This window comes from Coregonus clupeaformis, chromosome 15 (assembly GCF_020615455.1).
Source record: "Coregonus clupeaformis isolate EN_2021a chromosome 15, ASM2061545v1, whole genome shotgun sequence".
NCBI classification, from domain to species: domain Eukaryota; kingdom Metazoa; phylum Chordata; class Actinopteri; order Salmoniformes; family Salmonidae; genus Coregonus; species Coregonus clupeaformis.
Window position 1 is genome coordinate 7,418,306 of NC_059206.1, and position 16,857 is coordinate 7,435,162.

At 43.3% G+C, this 16,857-nt stretch overlaps 1 protein-coding gene across 2 annotated transcripts; it reads right to left on the bottom strand.

The window, feature by feature from the left end:
* Window positions 1–205: 205 nt before the first annotated feature.
* On the bottom strand, window positions 206–16,857 carry LOC123492635 (protein flightless-1 homolog). 2 transcript variants are annotated; one of them, XM_045225364.1, is made up of 6 exons: window positions 16,702–16,857; window positions 15,246–15,306; window positions 12,500–12,628; window positions 5,093–5,305; window positions 3,881–3,946; window positions 206–2,044 (listed from the first exon to the last, which is right to left on the bottom strand). In XM_045225364.1, the coding sequence occupies exons 1-6, from the start codon at window positions 16,845–16,847 to the stop codon at window positions 1,910–1,912; spliced, it is 750 nt and encodes a 249-aa protein (XP_045081299.1). In that variant the 5' UTR covers window positions 16,848–16,857; the 3' UTR covers window positions 206–1,909. The 2 variants fall into 2 exon arrangements, with proteins under 2 accessions (XP_045081299.1, XP_045081300.1); XM_045225365.1 differs by lacking the exon at window positions 16,702–16,857 and adding an exon at window positions 16,598–16,693.

The following is a 16,857-nucleotide window of genomic DNA, read 5'->3' on the forward strand; positions in this document are numbered from 1 at the left end:
TGTCGAAAGCGTTCCACAGGGACGCCGGCCCATGTTGACTCCCAACGCTTCCCACAGTTGTCGAGGTGGCCGGATGTCCGTTGGGTGGATTTTTTCCCCCACCACACAGGTTGAATAGAGCCGTAAGTTAATGACCCTGAAACGTCGTACACGGTAAAACCAAAAGTCAACTCAACTTGAGACCAGTTAGGAGACAGGCAGCATGTTTAGTGAAGTCAAAACTTTATTTGCATATAAAAACCACCCATAAATAGTGACGTGAGGAGCGTGCACATTACAGCCAGGCGTGTGCACGTTGAGTAGAGGAGTGCAGTCAAGTAAATATATACGTATATATCTATGGCAGGCCCGGACCAATCACTGCAGACTACGTGTCACATGACAGGCTGTGACATCTGGCCACCGAAACATAATAACAGAACACGGATTCCTCTCTCCGTCATAGAACACATCTCTCTCTTTCTCTGTGACAGAACGTTTGCCGCGTAGATCCCGACCATTACAACAACAAATAAAAACCCTTTTTCTCATGATCGGACAGAACGTCTCTCTGGTGACGGAAAACACTGACAGCATCTCTCTCTCTCTAAACCCACGGTTACACCTTGCATTAGCACGTGGTTTGTCGTCATCCAATCAAGACGATCTGATGGTCTCTTATCAGCGTCTGCATCGTGACCAGATTCCCTGCCACCTCCCCTTTATGGCACAAGCTGTCTAAAATGGACAGAAAACGGCACAGTTTTATCCTCATCATTACAGACTACTTTAGTTCTCCCAACGTTTTAATAGGTTTTACCGCCCTGGTAACCTCGACCCTGGCCACGGCCGGACAAAGAAATATTCAGAGAGTCCGTCTCATCACTAAAGTCACCAGACAAACGATCTGAGTCTCTGGATGTGACAAAACACACAGTGGAAACAGGAAGTTCCAGAGTCGGCTGCAAAGCCTGCGTTTACTCACAGGGAAGCCCGATTCTGATCTTTCTTCCACTAAATTGGTCTTTTGACCAATCACCTATCTTTTTTCAGAGTTGATCTGATTGGCCAAGACCAATTTAGTGAACAAAAAGATCAGAATCGGGCTGCCTGTGTGAACGCAGCCAGAGGATCTCCGAACAGGTCTGGGCAGGGTTGATCTTTACGTACGTTGTCTTTTATATTATTGTAATCTTGTATTGTAATAACCTTTTAGTATAGTCCTAAACAGTACCAAAGGGGAAAGAAAAGTGACGCGCTGGGAATAACGACCGTTAGTTTCCTCCAAATCAGTGATTCTTCGCTAACCGAACCTCAACATGATAACCTAACAGCGAGACGCGTGGTCAAATTATGAGCGCGCGGGACAACCGTGACGTGTACAGGCTTTCGTTGACAACCGTGACGTGTACAGGCTTTCGTTGTCCTGATTCGTTTGACACTTTGAGGACAAGGCGCGTCTTCCACTACCTCCGGAGGCGGTCGGGAAGATCCAAATCACAATCAGATCACAAAATTGGTCTTTTGATTGTCTACAGCTGTCGACAAACGTGGACAATATCAGGACAACAGATACATGTTAGAACCAGGTCTAAATGGGGCTTAACAGACGGATAAACAGATCTGTCTCTCTGATCGATACCCAGATGTGTGTTCAGACAGACGAGAGGCTCACCAGGACCCTTATAAAACAATCAATCAATCTCATCAGTAATAATCATGTAATATTCAGCTCATTGAAAAGCAACAGTTCCCCCTCTCCTGCCTCAGGCAGCACACAGACACGCTGGGGGGGGGAGAGGAGAGGGGGAACGTGAAGGGTTAACCGTCAGGTAAAGCAAGTGTACTGACAAAAGGTGTCTCTTTCAAGTAGAAGACAACGTGTCCACGGTCTAACAGGACAAAGCTGTGCGTGTGTAGAGTGGCGTCTCTATGCCAGCGGCGTCTTGAAGGCGCCCCAGCCGTGGAAGCATCGTGTGAAGCAGTGTGGTTCGTTTCCCTTCCTGACCAGACGCAGCTTCCTGGGGGTCTCTGACTCCTTGGAACGCATGTGCTGGATGTAGACCTAGAGGGAGAGAGACAGGAATCACCTTCATTATATTTACATGGAACAACAATTTGACCTGCTGAAGTGGTGCTGACAGAATGTCATCTATATACAGTAAAGATGGTAAAACAATTCAACATAACAGGTTAAGTATATCATGAAAAGAAGGCCGGGGTTCAATCCGATGCTCCAGTTAAAGGTCATTTCAGATTGAGCTGACGTATGCAGCATTTACTGTGGATGTGGTTTTGAACAGGAACATTGCCTTTAAATGGTATATACAGTGAGGGGGAAAAGTATTTGATCCCCTGCTGATTTTGTACGTTTGCCCACTGACAAAGAAATGATCAGTCTATAATTTTAATGGTAGGTTTATTTGAAGAGTGAGAGACAGAATAACAACAACAAAATACAGAAGAACGCATGTCAAAAATGTTCTAAATTGATTTGCATTTTAATGAGGGAAATAAGTATTTGACCCCCTCTCAATCAGAAAGATTTCTGGCTCCCAGGTGTCTTTTATACAGGTAACGAGCTGAGATTAGGAGCACACTCTTAAAGGGAGTGCTCCTAATCTCAGCTTGTTACCCGTATAAAAGACACCTGTCCACAGAAGCAATCAATCAATCAGATTCCAAACTCTCCACCATGGCCAAGACCAAAGAGCTCTCCAAGGATGTCAGGGACAAGATTGTAGACCTACACAAGGCTGGAATGGGCTACAAGACCATTGCCAAGCAGCTTGGTGAGAAGGTGACAACAGTTGGTGCGATTATTCGCAAATGGAAGAAACGCAAAAGAACTGTCAATCTCCCTCGGCCTGGGGCTCCATGCAAGATCTCACCTCGTGGAGTTGCAATGATCATGAGAACGGTAAGGAATCAGCCCAGAACTACATGGGAGGATCTTGTCAATGATCTCAAGGCAGCTGGGACCATAGTCACCAAGAAAACAATTGGTAACACACTACGCCGTGAAGGACTGAAATCCTGCAGCGCCCGCAAGGTCCCCCTGCTCAAGAAAGCATATACATGCCCGTCTGAAGTTTGCCAATGAACATCTGAATGATTCAGAGGAGAACTGGGTGAAAGTGTTGTGGTCAGATGAGACCAAAATGGAGCTCTTTGGCATCAACTCAACTCGCCGTGTTTGGAGGAGGAGGAATGCTGCCTATGACCCCAAGAACACCATCCCCACCGTCAAACATGGAGGTGGAAACATTATGCTTTGGGGGTGTTTTTCTGCTAAGGGGACAGGACAACTTCACCGCATCAAAGGGGACGATGGACGGGGCCATGTACCGTCCAAATCTTGGTGAGAACCTCCTTCCCTCAGCCAGGGCATTGAAAATGGGTCGTGGATGGGTATTCCAGCATGACAATGACCCAAAACACACGGCCAAGGCAACAAAGGAGTGGCTCAAGAAGAAGCACATTAAGGTCCTGGAGTGGCCTAGCCAGTCTCCAGACCTTAATCCCATAGAAAATCTGTGGAGGGAGCTGAAGGTTCGAGTTGCCAAACGTCAGCCTCGAAACCATAATGACTTGGAGAAGATCTGCAAAGAGGAGTGGGACAAAATCCCTCCTGAGATGTGTGCAAACCTGGTGGCCAACTACAAGAAACGTCTGACCTCTGTGATTGCCAACAAGGGTTTTGCCACCAAGTACTAAGTCATGTTTGCAGAGGGGGTCAAATACTTATTTCCCTCATTAAAATGCAAATCAATTTATAACATTTTTGACATGCATTTTCTGGATTTTCTGTTAAAAAAACATTAAAGGAAGTCTTTGTCAGTGAAAAGGGGATAAATTTTCACGTGAGGATAATAAGTGTAGAAAGTTACAGACATCTTACCTGGCAGGCTTTGAGGCTGAGTTTAATTTCTACCTGGCTGGTCTGAGTTCCCACCCACATGTACACCTGGCAGAGAGGGACAGAGAACACACTATGAGACAGGTGTAGTGTACAGGTATATATAGACAGACAGGTGTAGTGTACAGGTATATATAGACAGACAGGTGTAGTGTACAGGTATATATAGACAGACAGGTGTAGTGTCCAGGTAAATATAGACAGACAGGTGTAGTGTACAGGTATATATAGACAGACAGGTGTAGTGTACAGGTATATATAGACAGACAGACAGGTGTAGTGTACAGGTATATATAGACAGACAGGTGTAGTGTACAGGTATATATAGACAGACAGACAGGTGTAGTGTACAGGTATAGACAGACAGGTGTAGTGTACAGGTATATATAGACAGACAGGTGTAGTGTACAGGTATATATAGACAGACAGGTGTAGTGTACAGGTATATATAGACAGACAGGTGTAGTGTACAGGTATATATAGACAGGTGTAGTGTACAGGTATATATAGACAGGTGTAGTGTACAGGTATATATAGACAGACAGGTGTAGTGTACAGGTATATATAGACAGACAGACAGGTGTAGTGTACAGGTATATATAGACGACAGTGTAGTGTACAGGTATATATAGACAGACAGGTGTAGTGGTACAGGTATATATAGACAGAAGGTGTAGTGGTACAGGTAATATATAGACAGACAGGTGTAGTGTACAGGTATATATAGACAGACAGGTGTAGTGTACAGGTATATATAGACAGACAGGTGTAGTGTACAGGTATATATAGACAGGTGTAGTGGTACAGGTATATATAGACAGACAGGTGTAGTGTACAGGTATATATAGACAGACAGGTGTAGTGTACAGGTATATATAGACAGACAGGTGTAGTGTACAGGTATATATAGACAGACAGGTGTAGTGTACAGGTATATATATATAGACAGACAGGTGTAGTGTACAGGTATATATAGACAGGTCGTCTGATAGCCGGGGCGGCAGGTAGCTTAGTGGGTAAGAGCGTTGTGCCAGTAACCGAAAGGTCGCTGGTTCTAATCCCCGAGCCGACTAGGTGAAAAATCTGTCGATGTGCCCTTAAGCAAGGCACTTAACCCTAATTGCTCCTGTAAGTCGCTCTGGATAAGAGCGTCTGCTAAATGACTAAAATGTAAATGTAAATGTATAGCCCTACCTCTTTGCCGTTGTCCAGTAGCATGATGTCATCATCAGCCAGGTCATCTTGACAGAAGTCAGAACATTTCTCAGACACGGCGAAGTAGCCCTTCTCATTGGAGCAGCGGAACAGTCTGGCGTACTTCATATAGTCAGCATCCTCGTCATACGCCTTCTGACAGCCTATCCCCACCCAGAAGAAGTTCTCTGGCTCCTCCCCCTCGTTGATCACCTAGGAGACAGGAGCTCCGGTCAATGCAGGTTCTTACCAGAGGTTCCATGTTTACCAGTCAGAGGTTCCATGTTTACCAGTCAGAGGTTCCATGTTTACCAGTCAGAGGTTCCATGTTTACCAGTCAGAGGTTCCGTGTTTACCAGTCAGAGGTTCCATGTTTACCAGTCAAACTGCCATGGTCAGAGGTTCCACGTTTACCAGTCAAACTGCCATGGTCAGAGGTTCCGTGTTTACCAGTCAAACTGCCATGGTCAGAGGTTCCGCGTTTACCAGTCAAACTGCCATGGTCAAAGGTTCCGCGTTTACCAGTCAAACTGCCATGGTCAGAGGTTCCATGTTTACCAGTCAAACTGCCATGGTCAGAGGTTCCATGTTTACCAGTCAAACTGCCATGGTCAGAGGTTCCATGTTTACCAGTCAAACTGCCATGGTCAGAGGTTCCATGTTTACCAGTCAAACTGCCATGGTCAGAGGTTCCGTGTTTACCAGTCAAACTGCCATGGTCAGAGGTTCCATGCTCCTTCTACTCATTCTATTTCTATGGTTCTTACATTTCCCAGATCCAGATGATTCCCATTGAGAATCACATACGCCAGATCCAGATGATTCCCATTGAGAATCACATACGCCAGATCCAGATGATTCCCATTGAGAATCACATACGCCAGATCCAGATGATTCCCATTGAGAATCACATACGCCAGATCCAGATGATTCCCATTGAGAATCACATACGCCAGACCCAGATGATTCCCATTGAGAATCACATCGCTAGATCCAGATGATTCCCATTGAGAATCACATACGCCAGACCCAGATGATTCCCGAGAATCCTGCCAGATCCAGATGATTCCCATTGAGAATCACATACGCCAGACAGAAATGACCAGGCTCTGATGTAAAGAAGTCCACTATACAGAGAAGAGGATGTTTGCTGTAGGTGTAACAGACAGACAGCTATAACAGACAGACAGACAGACAGCTATAACAGACAGACAGACAGACAGCTATAACAGACAGACAGACTGACAGGGATAACAGACAGACAGGGTATAACAGTAGGTAGGGCTATAGTTATAGGGCTATAGTTATAGGGCTATAGTTATAGGTAGGGCTATAGTTATAGGTAGGGCTATAGGTAGGGCTATAGTTATAGGGCTAGTTATAGGGCTATAGTTATAGGTAGGGCTATAGTTATAGGGCTATAGTTATAGGTAGGGCTATAGTTATAGGGCTATAGTTATAGGGCTATAGTTATAGGGCTATAGTTATAGGTAGGGCTATAGTTATAGGGCTATAGTTATAGGGCTATAGTTATAGGTAGGGCTATAGTTATAGGTAGGGCTATAGTTATAGGTAGGGCTATAGTTATAGGGCTATAGTTATAGGTAGGGCTATAGTTATAGGTAGGGCTATAGTTATAGGTAGGGCTATAGTTATAGGTAGGGCTATAGTTATAGGTAGGGTTATAGTTATAGGTAGGGCTATAGTTATAGGTAGGGCTATAGTTATAGGGCTATAGTTATAGGTAGGGCTATAGTTATAGGTAGGGCTATAGTTATAGGTAGGGTTATAGTTATAGGTAGGGCTATAGTTATAGGTAGGGCTATAGTTATAGGGCTATAGTTATAGGTAGGGCTATAGTTATAGGTAGGGGCTATAGTTATAGGTAGGGGCTATAGTTACAGGTAGGCTATAGTTATAGGTAGAGCTATAGTTATAGGTAGGGCTATAGTTATAGGTAGGGCTATAGTTATAGGTGGGCTATAGTTATAGGGCTATAGTTATAGGTAGGGCTATAGTTATAGGTAGGGCTATAGTTATAGGTAGGGGCTATAGTTATAGGTAGGGCTATAGTTATAGGCTATAGTTATAGGTAGGGCTATAGTTATAGGTAGGGCTATAGTTATAGGTAGGGCTATAGTTATAGGTAGGGCTATAGTTATAGGTAGGGCTATAGTTGATAGGTAAGTTATAGGGCTATAGTTATAGGTAGGGCTATAGTTATAGGTAGGGCTATAGTTATAGGGCTATAGTTATAGGGGGCTATAGTTATAGGGCTATAGTTATAGGTAGGGCTATAGTTATAGGCTAGGGCTATAGTTATAGAGTAGGGCTATAGTTATAGGTAGGGCTATAGTTATAGAGGGCTATAGTTATAGGTAGGGCTATAGTTATAGGTAGGGCTATAGTTATAGGTAGGGCTATAGTTATAGGTAGGGCTATAGTTATAGGTAGGGCTATAGTTATAGGTAGGGCTATAGATTATAGGTAGGGCTATAGTTATAGGTAGGGCTATAGTTATAGGTAGGGTTATAGTTATAGGGCTATAGTTAGTAGGGCTATAGTTATAGGGCTATAGTTATAGGTAGGCTATAGTTATAGGTAGGGCTATAGTTATAGGTAGGGCTATAGTTATAGGTAGGGCTATAGTTATAGGTAGGGCTATAGTTATAGGTAGGGCTATAGTTATAGGTAGGGCTATAGTTATGTAGGCTATAGTTATAGGTAGGGCTATAGTTATAGGTAGGGCTATAGTTATAGGTAGGGCTATAGTTATAGGTAGGGCTATAGTTATAGGTAGGATAGTAGAGGCTATAGTTATAGGGCTATAGTTATAGAGTAGGTAGGGCTATAGTTATAGGTAGGAGCTAGTTATAGGTAGGGCTATAGTTATAGGTAGGGCTATAGTTATAGGTAGGGCTATAGTTATAGGTAGGGCTATAGTTATAGGTAGGGCTATAGTTATAGGTAGGTATAGTTAGTAGGGCTATAGTTATAGGGCTATAGTTAGGTAGGGCTATAGTTATAGGTAGGGCTATAGTTATAGGTAGGGCTATAGTTATAGGTAGGGCTATAGTTATAGGGGCTATAGTTATAGGGCTATAGTAGGAGCTATAGTTATAGGGCTATAGTTATAGGTAGGGCTATAGTGATAGTAGGGCTATAGTTATAGGTAGGGCTATAGTTATAGGGCTATAGTTATACCGGTAGGGCTATAGTTAAGTAGGGCTATAGTTATAGTTATAGGGCTATAGTTATAGGTAGGGCTATAGTTATAGGTAGGGCTATAGTTAGTAGGGCTATAGTTATAGGTGGGCTATAGTTAGTAGGGCTATAGTTATAGGTAGGGCTATAGTTATAGGGCTATAGTTATAGGTAGGGCTATAGTTATAGGTAGGCTATAGTTATAGGTAGGGGCTATAGTTATAGGTAGGGCTATAGTTATAGGGGCTATAGTTATAGGTAGGGCTATAGTTATAGGGGCTATAGTTATAGGTAGGGCTATAGTTATAGGGCTATAGTTATAGTTAGGGCTATAGTTATAGGTAGGGCTATAGTTAGTAGGGCTATAGTTATAGGTAGGGCTATAGTTATAGGTAGGGGCTATAGTTATAGGTAGGGCTATAGTTATAGGCTATAGTTATAGGTAGGGCTATAGTTATAGGTAGGGCTATAGTTATAGGTAGGGCTATAGTTATAGGGCTATAGTTATAGGTAGGGCTATAGTTATAGGTAGGGTTATAGTTATAGGTAGGGCTATAGTTAGGCAGTAGGGCTTATAGTTATAGGTAGGGCTATAGTTATAGGTAGGGCTATCGTTAGGTAGGGCTATAGTTATAGGTAGGGGCTATAGTTATAGGGCTATAGATATGGGTAGGGCTATAGTTATAGGTAGGGCTATAGTTATAGGGCTATAGTTATAGGTAGGGCTATAGTTATAGGTAGGGCTATAGTTATAGGTAGGCTATAGTTATAGTAGGGCTATAGTTATAGGTAGGGCTATAGTTATAGGTAGGGCTATAGTTATAGGCAGGGCTATAGTTATAGTGGAGCTATAGTTATAGGTAGGGCTATAGTTATAGGCTATAGTTATAGGTAGGGCTATAGTTATAGGGCTATAGTTATAGTGGGCTATAGTTATAGGTAGGGCTATAGTTATAAGTAGGGAGCCATAGTTATAGGTAGGGCTATAGTTACAGGTAGGGCTATAGTTATAGGAACATAAGTTATAGGTAGGGCTATAGTTATAGGTAGGGCTATAGTTATAGGGGCTATAGTTATGGGTAGGGCTTAGTTATAGGTAGGGCTATAGTTATAGGGCTATAGTTATAGGTAGGGCTATAGTTATAGGTAGGGCTATAGTTATAGGTAGGGCTATAGTTATAGGTAGGGCTATAGTTATAGGGCTATAAGTTATAGGTAGGGCTATAGTTATAGGTAGGGGCTATAGTTATAGGGGCGTTATAGGGCTATAGTTATAGGTAGGGCTATAGTTATGGTAGGGCTATAGTTATAGGTAGGGCTATAGTTATAGGTAGGGCTATAGTTATAGGGCTATAGTTATAGGTGGGGGGCTATAGTTATAGGTAGGGGCTATAGTTATAGGGCTAGTTATAGGTAGGGCTATAGTTATAGGTGGCTATAGTTATAGGGCTATAGTTATAGGTAGGGCTATAGTTATAGGTAGGGCTATAGGTAGGGCTATAGTTATAGGGCTATAGTTATAGGTAGGGCTATAGTTATAGGTAGGGCTATAGTTATAGGGCTATAGTTATAGGGCTATAGTTATAGGTAGGGCTATAGTTATAGGGCTATAGTTATAGGGCTATAGTTATAGGGCTATAGTTATAGGTAGGGCTATAGTTATAGGTAGGGCTATAGTTATAGGTAGGGCTATAGTTATAGGTAGGGCTATAGTTATAGGTAGGGCTATATAGGCTATGTTATAGGTAGGGCTATAGTTATAGGTGGTGGCTATAGTTATAGGTAGGGCTTATAGTTAATAGGTAGGCTATAGTTATAGGTAGGGCTATAAAGTTATAGGAGGGCTATAGTTATAGGTAGGGCTATAGTTATAGGGGCTATAGTTAGGTAGGGCTATAGTTATAGGGCTATAGTTATAGGTAGGGCTATAGTTATAGGTAGGCTATAGTTATAGGGTATAGTTATAGGTAGGGCTATAGTTATAGGTAGGGTTATAGTTATAGGTAGGGCTATAGTTATAGGTAGGGCTATAGGTAGGGATATAGTTTATTTTATTTATTTTTATTTTTATTTAGTGATAGTTATAGGGCTATAGGTAGGGCTATAGTTATAGGGCTATAGTTATAGGTAGGGCTATAGTTATAGGTAGGGCTATAGTTATAGGGCTATAGTTATAGGTAGGGCTATAGTTATAGGTAGGGCTATAGTTATAGGTAGGGCTATAGTTATAGGGCTATAGTTATAGGTAGGGCTATAGTTATAGGTAGGGCTATAGTTATAGGGCTATAGTTATAGGGCTATAGTTATGGGTAGGGCTATAGTTATAGGTAGGGCTATAGTTATAGGGCTATAGTTATAGGTAGGGCTATAGTTATAGGTAGGGCTATAGTTATAGGGCTATAGTTATAGGTAGGGCTATAGTTATAGGTAGGGCTATAGTTATAGGGCTATAGTTATAGGTAGGGCTATAGTTATAGGGCTATAGTTATAGGTAGGGCTATAGTTATAGGTAGGGCTATAGTTATAGGTGAGGGCATATAGTTATAGGGCTATAGTTATAGGTAGGGCTTAGTTATAGGTAGGGCTATAGTTATAGTGGGCTTATAGTTATGTAGGGCTATAGTTATAGGTAGGGCTATAGTTATAGGTAGGGCTATAGAGTTATGAGGCTATAGTTATAGGTAGGGCTATAGTTATAGGGCTATAGTTATAGGTAGGGCTATAGTTATAGGGCTATAGTTATAGGTAGGGCTATAGTTATAGGGCTATAGTTATAGGTAGGGCTATAGTTATAGGGCTATAGTTATAGGTAGGGCTATAGTTACAGGTAGGGCTATAGTTATAGGTAGGGCTATAGTTATATGGGCTATAGTTATAGGTAGGGCTATAGTTATAGGTAGGGCTATAGTTATAGGGCTATAGTTATGGGGGCTATAGTTATGGGTAGGGCTATAGTTATAGGTAGGGCTATAGTTATAGGGCTATAGTTATAGGTAGGCTATAGTTATAGGTAGGGCTATAGTTATAGGTAGCTATAGTTATAGGGCTATAGTTATAGGTAGGCTATAGTTATAGGGCTATAGTTAGAGGTAGGGCTATAGTTATAGGTAGGGCTATAGTTATAGGGCTATAGTTAGAGGTAGGGCTATAGTTATAGGGCTATAGTTATAGGGCTATAGTTATAGGTAGGGCTATAGTTATAGGGCTATAGTTATAGGTAGGGTTATAGTTATAGGGCTATAGTTATAGGTAGGGCTATAGTTATAGGGCTATAGTTATAGGGCTATAGTTATAGGTAGGGCTATAGTTATAGGGCTATAGTTATAGGTAGGGTTATAGTTATAGGGCTATAGTTATAGGTAGGGCTATTATAGGTAGGGCTATAGTTATAGGGCTATAGTTATAAGTAGGCTATAGTGATAGGTAGGGCTATAGTTGTGGTAGGGCTATAGTTATAGGTAGGGCTATAGTTATAGGTAGGGCTATAGTTATAGGGCTATAGTTATAGGTAGGGCTATAAAGTTATAGGGCTATAAGGCCATAGTTATAGGTAGGGCTATAGTTATAGGTAGGGCTATAGTTATAGGTAGGGCTATAGGTAGGGCTATAGTTATAGGTAGGGTTATAGTTATAGGTAGGGCTATAGTTATAGGTAGGGCTATAGGTAGGGCTATAGTTATAGGGCTATAGTTATAGGTAGGGCTATAGTTATAGGTAGGGCTATAGTTATAGGTAGGGCTATAGGTAGGGCTATAGTTATAGGGCTATAGTTATAGGTAGGGCTATAGTTATAGGTAGGGCTATAGTTATAGGGCTATAGTTATAGGTAGGGCTATAGTTATAGGTAGGGTTATAGTTATAGGTAGGGCTATAGTTATAGGGCTATAGTTTATAGTTATAGGCTATAGTTATAGGTAGGGCTATAGTTATAGGTAGGGCTATAGTTATAGGTAGGGCTATAGTTATAGGTAGGGCTATAGTTATAGGTAGGGCTATAGTTATAGGTAGGGGCTATAGTTATAGGTAGGGCTATAGTTATAGGGCTATAGTTATAGGTAGGGCTATAGTTATAGGTAGGGCTATAGTTATAGGTAGGGCTATAGTTATAGGTAGGGCTATAGTTATAGGTAGGGCTATAGTTAGATACATAGACAGACAGACAGGGATAACAGACAGACAGGTTTAACAGACAGACATGTGTACCTGTTTGCTGTAGGTGTCATCAAACAGACTGTTCATGAGGTCTTCAGCCAGTTTGGCCTCGTCAGGATCAGCGGCCCGGCCCACCCACGTATACACGATCCCCTGGTTGTCTGTACTCTCAAATGGCACCTACACACACCACACACAATTCAGTCAATACAGTATCAAGCTGGTTACATTTTACCCTCAATGAAAGTTCTGACAGGTTACATTTTTTTGCAGTGTGATATTTCCTGTGTTAGTGGGGTTGGAAGGTCAACAGCTCCTATCAGTGTGATATTTCCTGTATTAGTGAGGTTGGAAGGTCAACAGCTCCTATCAGTGTGATATGTCCTGTGTTAGTGAGGTTGGAAGGTCAACAGCTCCTATCAGTGTGATATTTCCTGTGTTAGTGGGGTTGGAAGGTCAACAGCTCCTATCAGTGTGATATTTCCTGTGTTAGTGGGGTTGGAAGGTCAACAGCTCCTATCAGTGTGATATTTCCTGTGTTAGTGAGGTTGGAAGGTCAACAGCTCCTATCAGTGTGATATTTCCTGTGTTAGTGAGGTCGGAAGGTCAACAGCTCCTATCAGTGTGATATTTCCTATATTAGTGAGGTGTGGAAGGTCAACAGCTCCTATCAGTGTGATATTTCCTGTGTTAGTGGGGTTGGAAGGTCAACAGCTCCTATCAGTGTGATATTTCCTGTGTCAGTGAGGTTGGAAGGTCAACAGCTCCTATCAGTGTGATATTTCCTGTGTCAGTGAGGTTGGAAGGTCAACAGCTCCTATCAGTGTGATATTTCCTGTATTAGTGAGGTTGGAAGGTCAACAGCTCCTATCAGTGTGATATTTCCTGTGTTAGTGAGGTTGGAAGGTCAACAGCTCCTATCAGTGTGATATTTCCTATATTAGTGAGGTTGGAAGGTCAACAGCTCCTATCAGTGTGATATTTCCTGTGTTAGTGAGGTTGGAAGGTCAACAGCTATCAGTGTGATATTTCCTGTATTAGTGAGGTTGGAAGGTCAACAGCTCCTATCAGTGTGATATTTCCTGTATCAGTGAGGTTGGAAGGTCAACAGCTCCTATCAGTGTGATATTTCCTGTATTAGTGAGGTTGGAAGGTCAACAGCTCCTATCAGTGTGATATTTCCTGTGTTAGTGAGGTTGGAAGGTCAACAGCTCCTATCAGTGTGATATTTCCTGTGTTAGTGAGGTTGGAAGGTCAACAGCTCCTATCAGTGTGATATTTCCTGTGTTAGTGAGGTTGGAAGGTCAACAGCTCCTATCAGTGTGATATTTCCTGTGTTAGTGAGGTTGGAAGGTCAACAGCTCCTATCAGTGTGATATTTCCTGTATTAGTGAGGTTGGAAGGTCAACAGCTCCTATCAGTGTGATATTTCCTGTATCAGTGAGGTTGGAAGGTCAACAGCTCCTATCAGTGTGATATTTCCTGTATCAGTGAGGTTGGAAGGTCAACAGCTCCTATCAGTGTGATATTTCCTATATTAGTGAGGTTGGAAGGTCAACAGCTCCTATCAGTGTGATATTTCCTGTGTTAGTGAGGTTGGAAGGTCAACAGCTCCTATCAGTGTGATATTTCCTGTGTTAGTGAGGTTGGAAGGTCAACAGCTCCTATCAGTGTGATATTTCCTGTGTTAGTGAGGGTTGGAAGGTCAACAGCTCCTATCAGTGTGATATTTCCTGTGTTAGTGAGGTTGGAAGGTCAACAGCTCCTATCAGTGTGATATTTCCTGTATCAGTGAGGTTGGAAGGTCAACAGCTCCTATCAGTGTGATATTTCCTGTGTTAGTGAGGTTGGAAGGTCAACAGCTCCTATCAGTGTGATATTTCCTATATTAGTGAGGTTGGAAGGTCAACAGCTCCTATCAGTGTAGATATTTCCTGTGTTAGTGAGGTTGGAAGGTCAACAGCTCCTATCAGTGTGATATTTCCTGTGTTAGTGAGGTTGGAAGGTCAACAGCTCCTATCAGTGTGATATTTCCTGTGTCAGTGAGGTTGGAAGGTCAACAGCTCCTATCAGTGTGATATTTCCTGTGTTAGTGAGGTTGGAAGGTCAACAGCTCCTATCAGTGTGATATTTCCTGTGTTAGTGAGGTTGGAAGGTCAACAGCTCCTATCAGTGTGATATTTCCTGTGTTAGTGAGGTTGGAAGGTCAACAGCTCCTATCAGTGTGATATTTCCTGTGTTAGTGAGGTTGGAAGGTCAACAGCTCTATCAGTGTGATATTTCCTGTGTTAGTGAGGTTGGAAGGTCAACAGCTCCTATCAGTGTGATATTTCCTGTGTTAGTGAGGTTGGAAGGTCAACAGCTCCTATCAGTGTGATATTTCCTGTGTTAGTGAGGTTGGAAGGTCAACAGCTCCTATCAGTGTGATATTTCCTGTGTTAGTGAGGTTGGAAGGTCAACAGCTCCTATCAGTGTGATATTTCCTGTGTTAGTGAGGTTGGAAGGTCAACAGCTCCTATCAGTGTGATATTTCCTGTATCAGTGAGGTCGGAAGGTCAACAGCTCCTATCAGTGTGATATTTCCTGTGTTAGTGAGGTTGGAAGGTCAACAGCTCCTATCAGTGTGATATTTCCTGTGTTAGTGAGGTTGGAAGGTCAACAGCTCCTATCAGTGTGATATTTCCTGTGTTAGTGAGGTTGGAAGGTCAACAGCTCCTATCAGTGTGATATTTCCTGTGTTAGTGAGGTTGGAAGGTCAACAGCTCCTATCAGTGTGTGTCTCAGGTATATAACTGACCTTGAGGATGAAGCAGAACTCAGAGTTCAGGTTACTGGAGTCCGTTCCTATCTGGATCGTCCTAGAGAGAGAGAGACAGAGAGAGAGACAGAGAGAGAGAGGCGAGACAGAGAGAGAGAGAGAGAGAGAGAGAGCGAGACAGAGAGAGAGAGGCGAGACAGAGAGAGAGAGGCGAGACAGAGACAGAGACAGAGAGAGAGAGACAGAGAGAGAGAGAGAGAGAGAGAGAGAGAGAGAGAGGGGGAGACAGAGAGAGAGAGGCGAGAGAGAGAGAGAGAGAGAGAGAGAGAGCAGAGAGAGAGAGGAGACAGAGAGAGAGAGAGAGAGAGAGAGAGAGAGGCGAGACAGAGAGAGAGAGAGAGAGAGAGAGAGAGAGAGAGAGAGAGAGAGAGAGAGGCGAGAGAGAGAGAGAGAGAGAGAGAGAGGCGAGAGAGAGAGAGAGCAGAGAGAGAGAGAGAGCGCGAGAGAGAGAGAGAGAGAGACAGAGAGAGAGAGAGACAGAGAGAGAGAGAGAGACAGAGAGAGAGAGACAGAGAGAGAGAGCGAGAGAGAGAGAGAGAGGCGAGACAGAGAGAGAGAGAGAGAGAGGCGAGACAGAGAGAGAGAGAGACAGAGAGGCGAGACAGAGAGGCGAGACAGAGAGAGAGAGAGCGAGAGAGAGAGAGAGAGAGAGAGAGAGGGAGACAGAGAGAGAGAGAGAGGAGAGAGAGAGAGAGAGAGAGAGAGGCAGAGAGAGAGAGAGAGGCGAGGAGAGACAGAGAGAGAGAGCAGAGAGAGAGAGAGAGAGAGAGAGAGAGAGAGAGAGAGAGAGAGAGAGAGAGAGAGAGAGAGAGAGAGACAGAGAGAGAGAGGAGACAGAGAGAGAGAGAGAGAGAGAGAGAGAGAGAGAGAGAGAGAGAGACAGAGAGAGAGGAGAGAGAGAGAGAGAGAGACAGAGAGAGGAGAGAGAGAGAGAGAGAGAGAGAGAGAGAGAGAGGAGACAGAGAGAGAGAGACAGAGAGGGAGACAGAGAGAGAGAGAGAGAGAGAGACAGAGAGAGAGAGAGAGAGAGAGAGAGAGAGAGAGAGAGAGAGAGAGAGAGACAGAGAGAGAGAGACAGAGAGAGAGAGAGAGAGACAGAGAGAGAGAGACAGAGGGAGAGAGAGAGAGAAAGAAGTGGGGAGAGAGGGAGGAGAGTAGAGAAATTGAGAGAGCTTAATATTGGTGCAGCAGGTCCCTGCAGGGTTTTCACTTCCTCTATTTAACAACGTCTCCTCATCACAGCCGTTCTGGTGTCAGTCATGTGACCTGCTTTAGAGTATGAGTGCAGAGAGCGCTGCCATTGGTGCGTATGTGGTAGAGGGGGTGTGTACCTGGTGCAGAGAGCGCTGCCATTGGTGCGTATGTGGTAGAGGGGGTGTGTACCTGGTGCAGAGAGCGCTGCCATTGGTGCGTATGTGGTAGAGGGGGTGTGTACCTGGTGCAGAGAGCGCTGCCATTGGTGCGTATGTGGTAGAGGGAGGGCTGAGCGGCGTCCGTCTTCTGTTTCCTCTTCCCTTTATGAACGATGAACTTCCTCTTGAAGTGAGATAGGAACTTCAGATTCTCCTGCTGCTGGGTCATACGTACCACC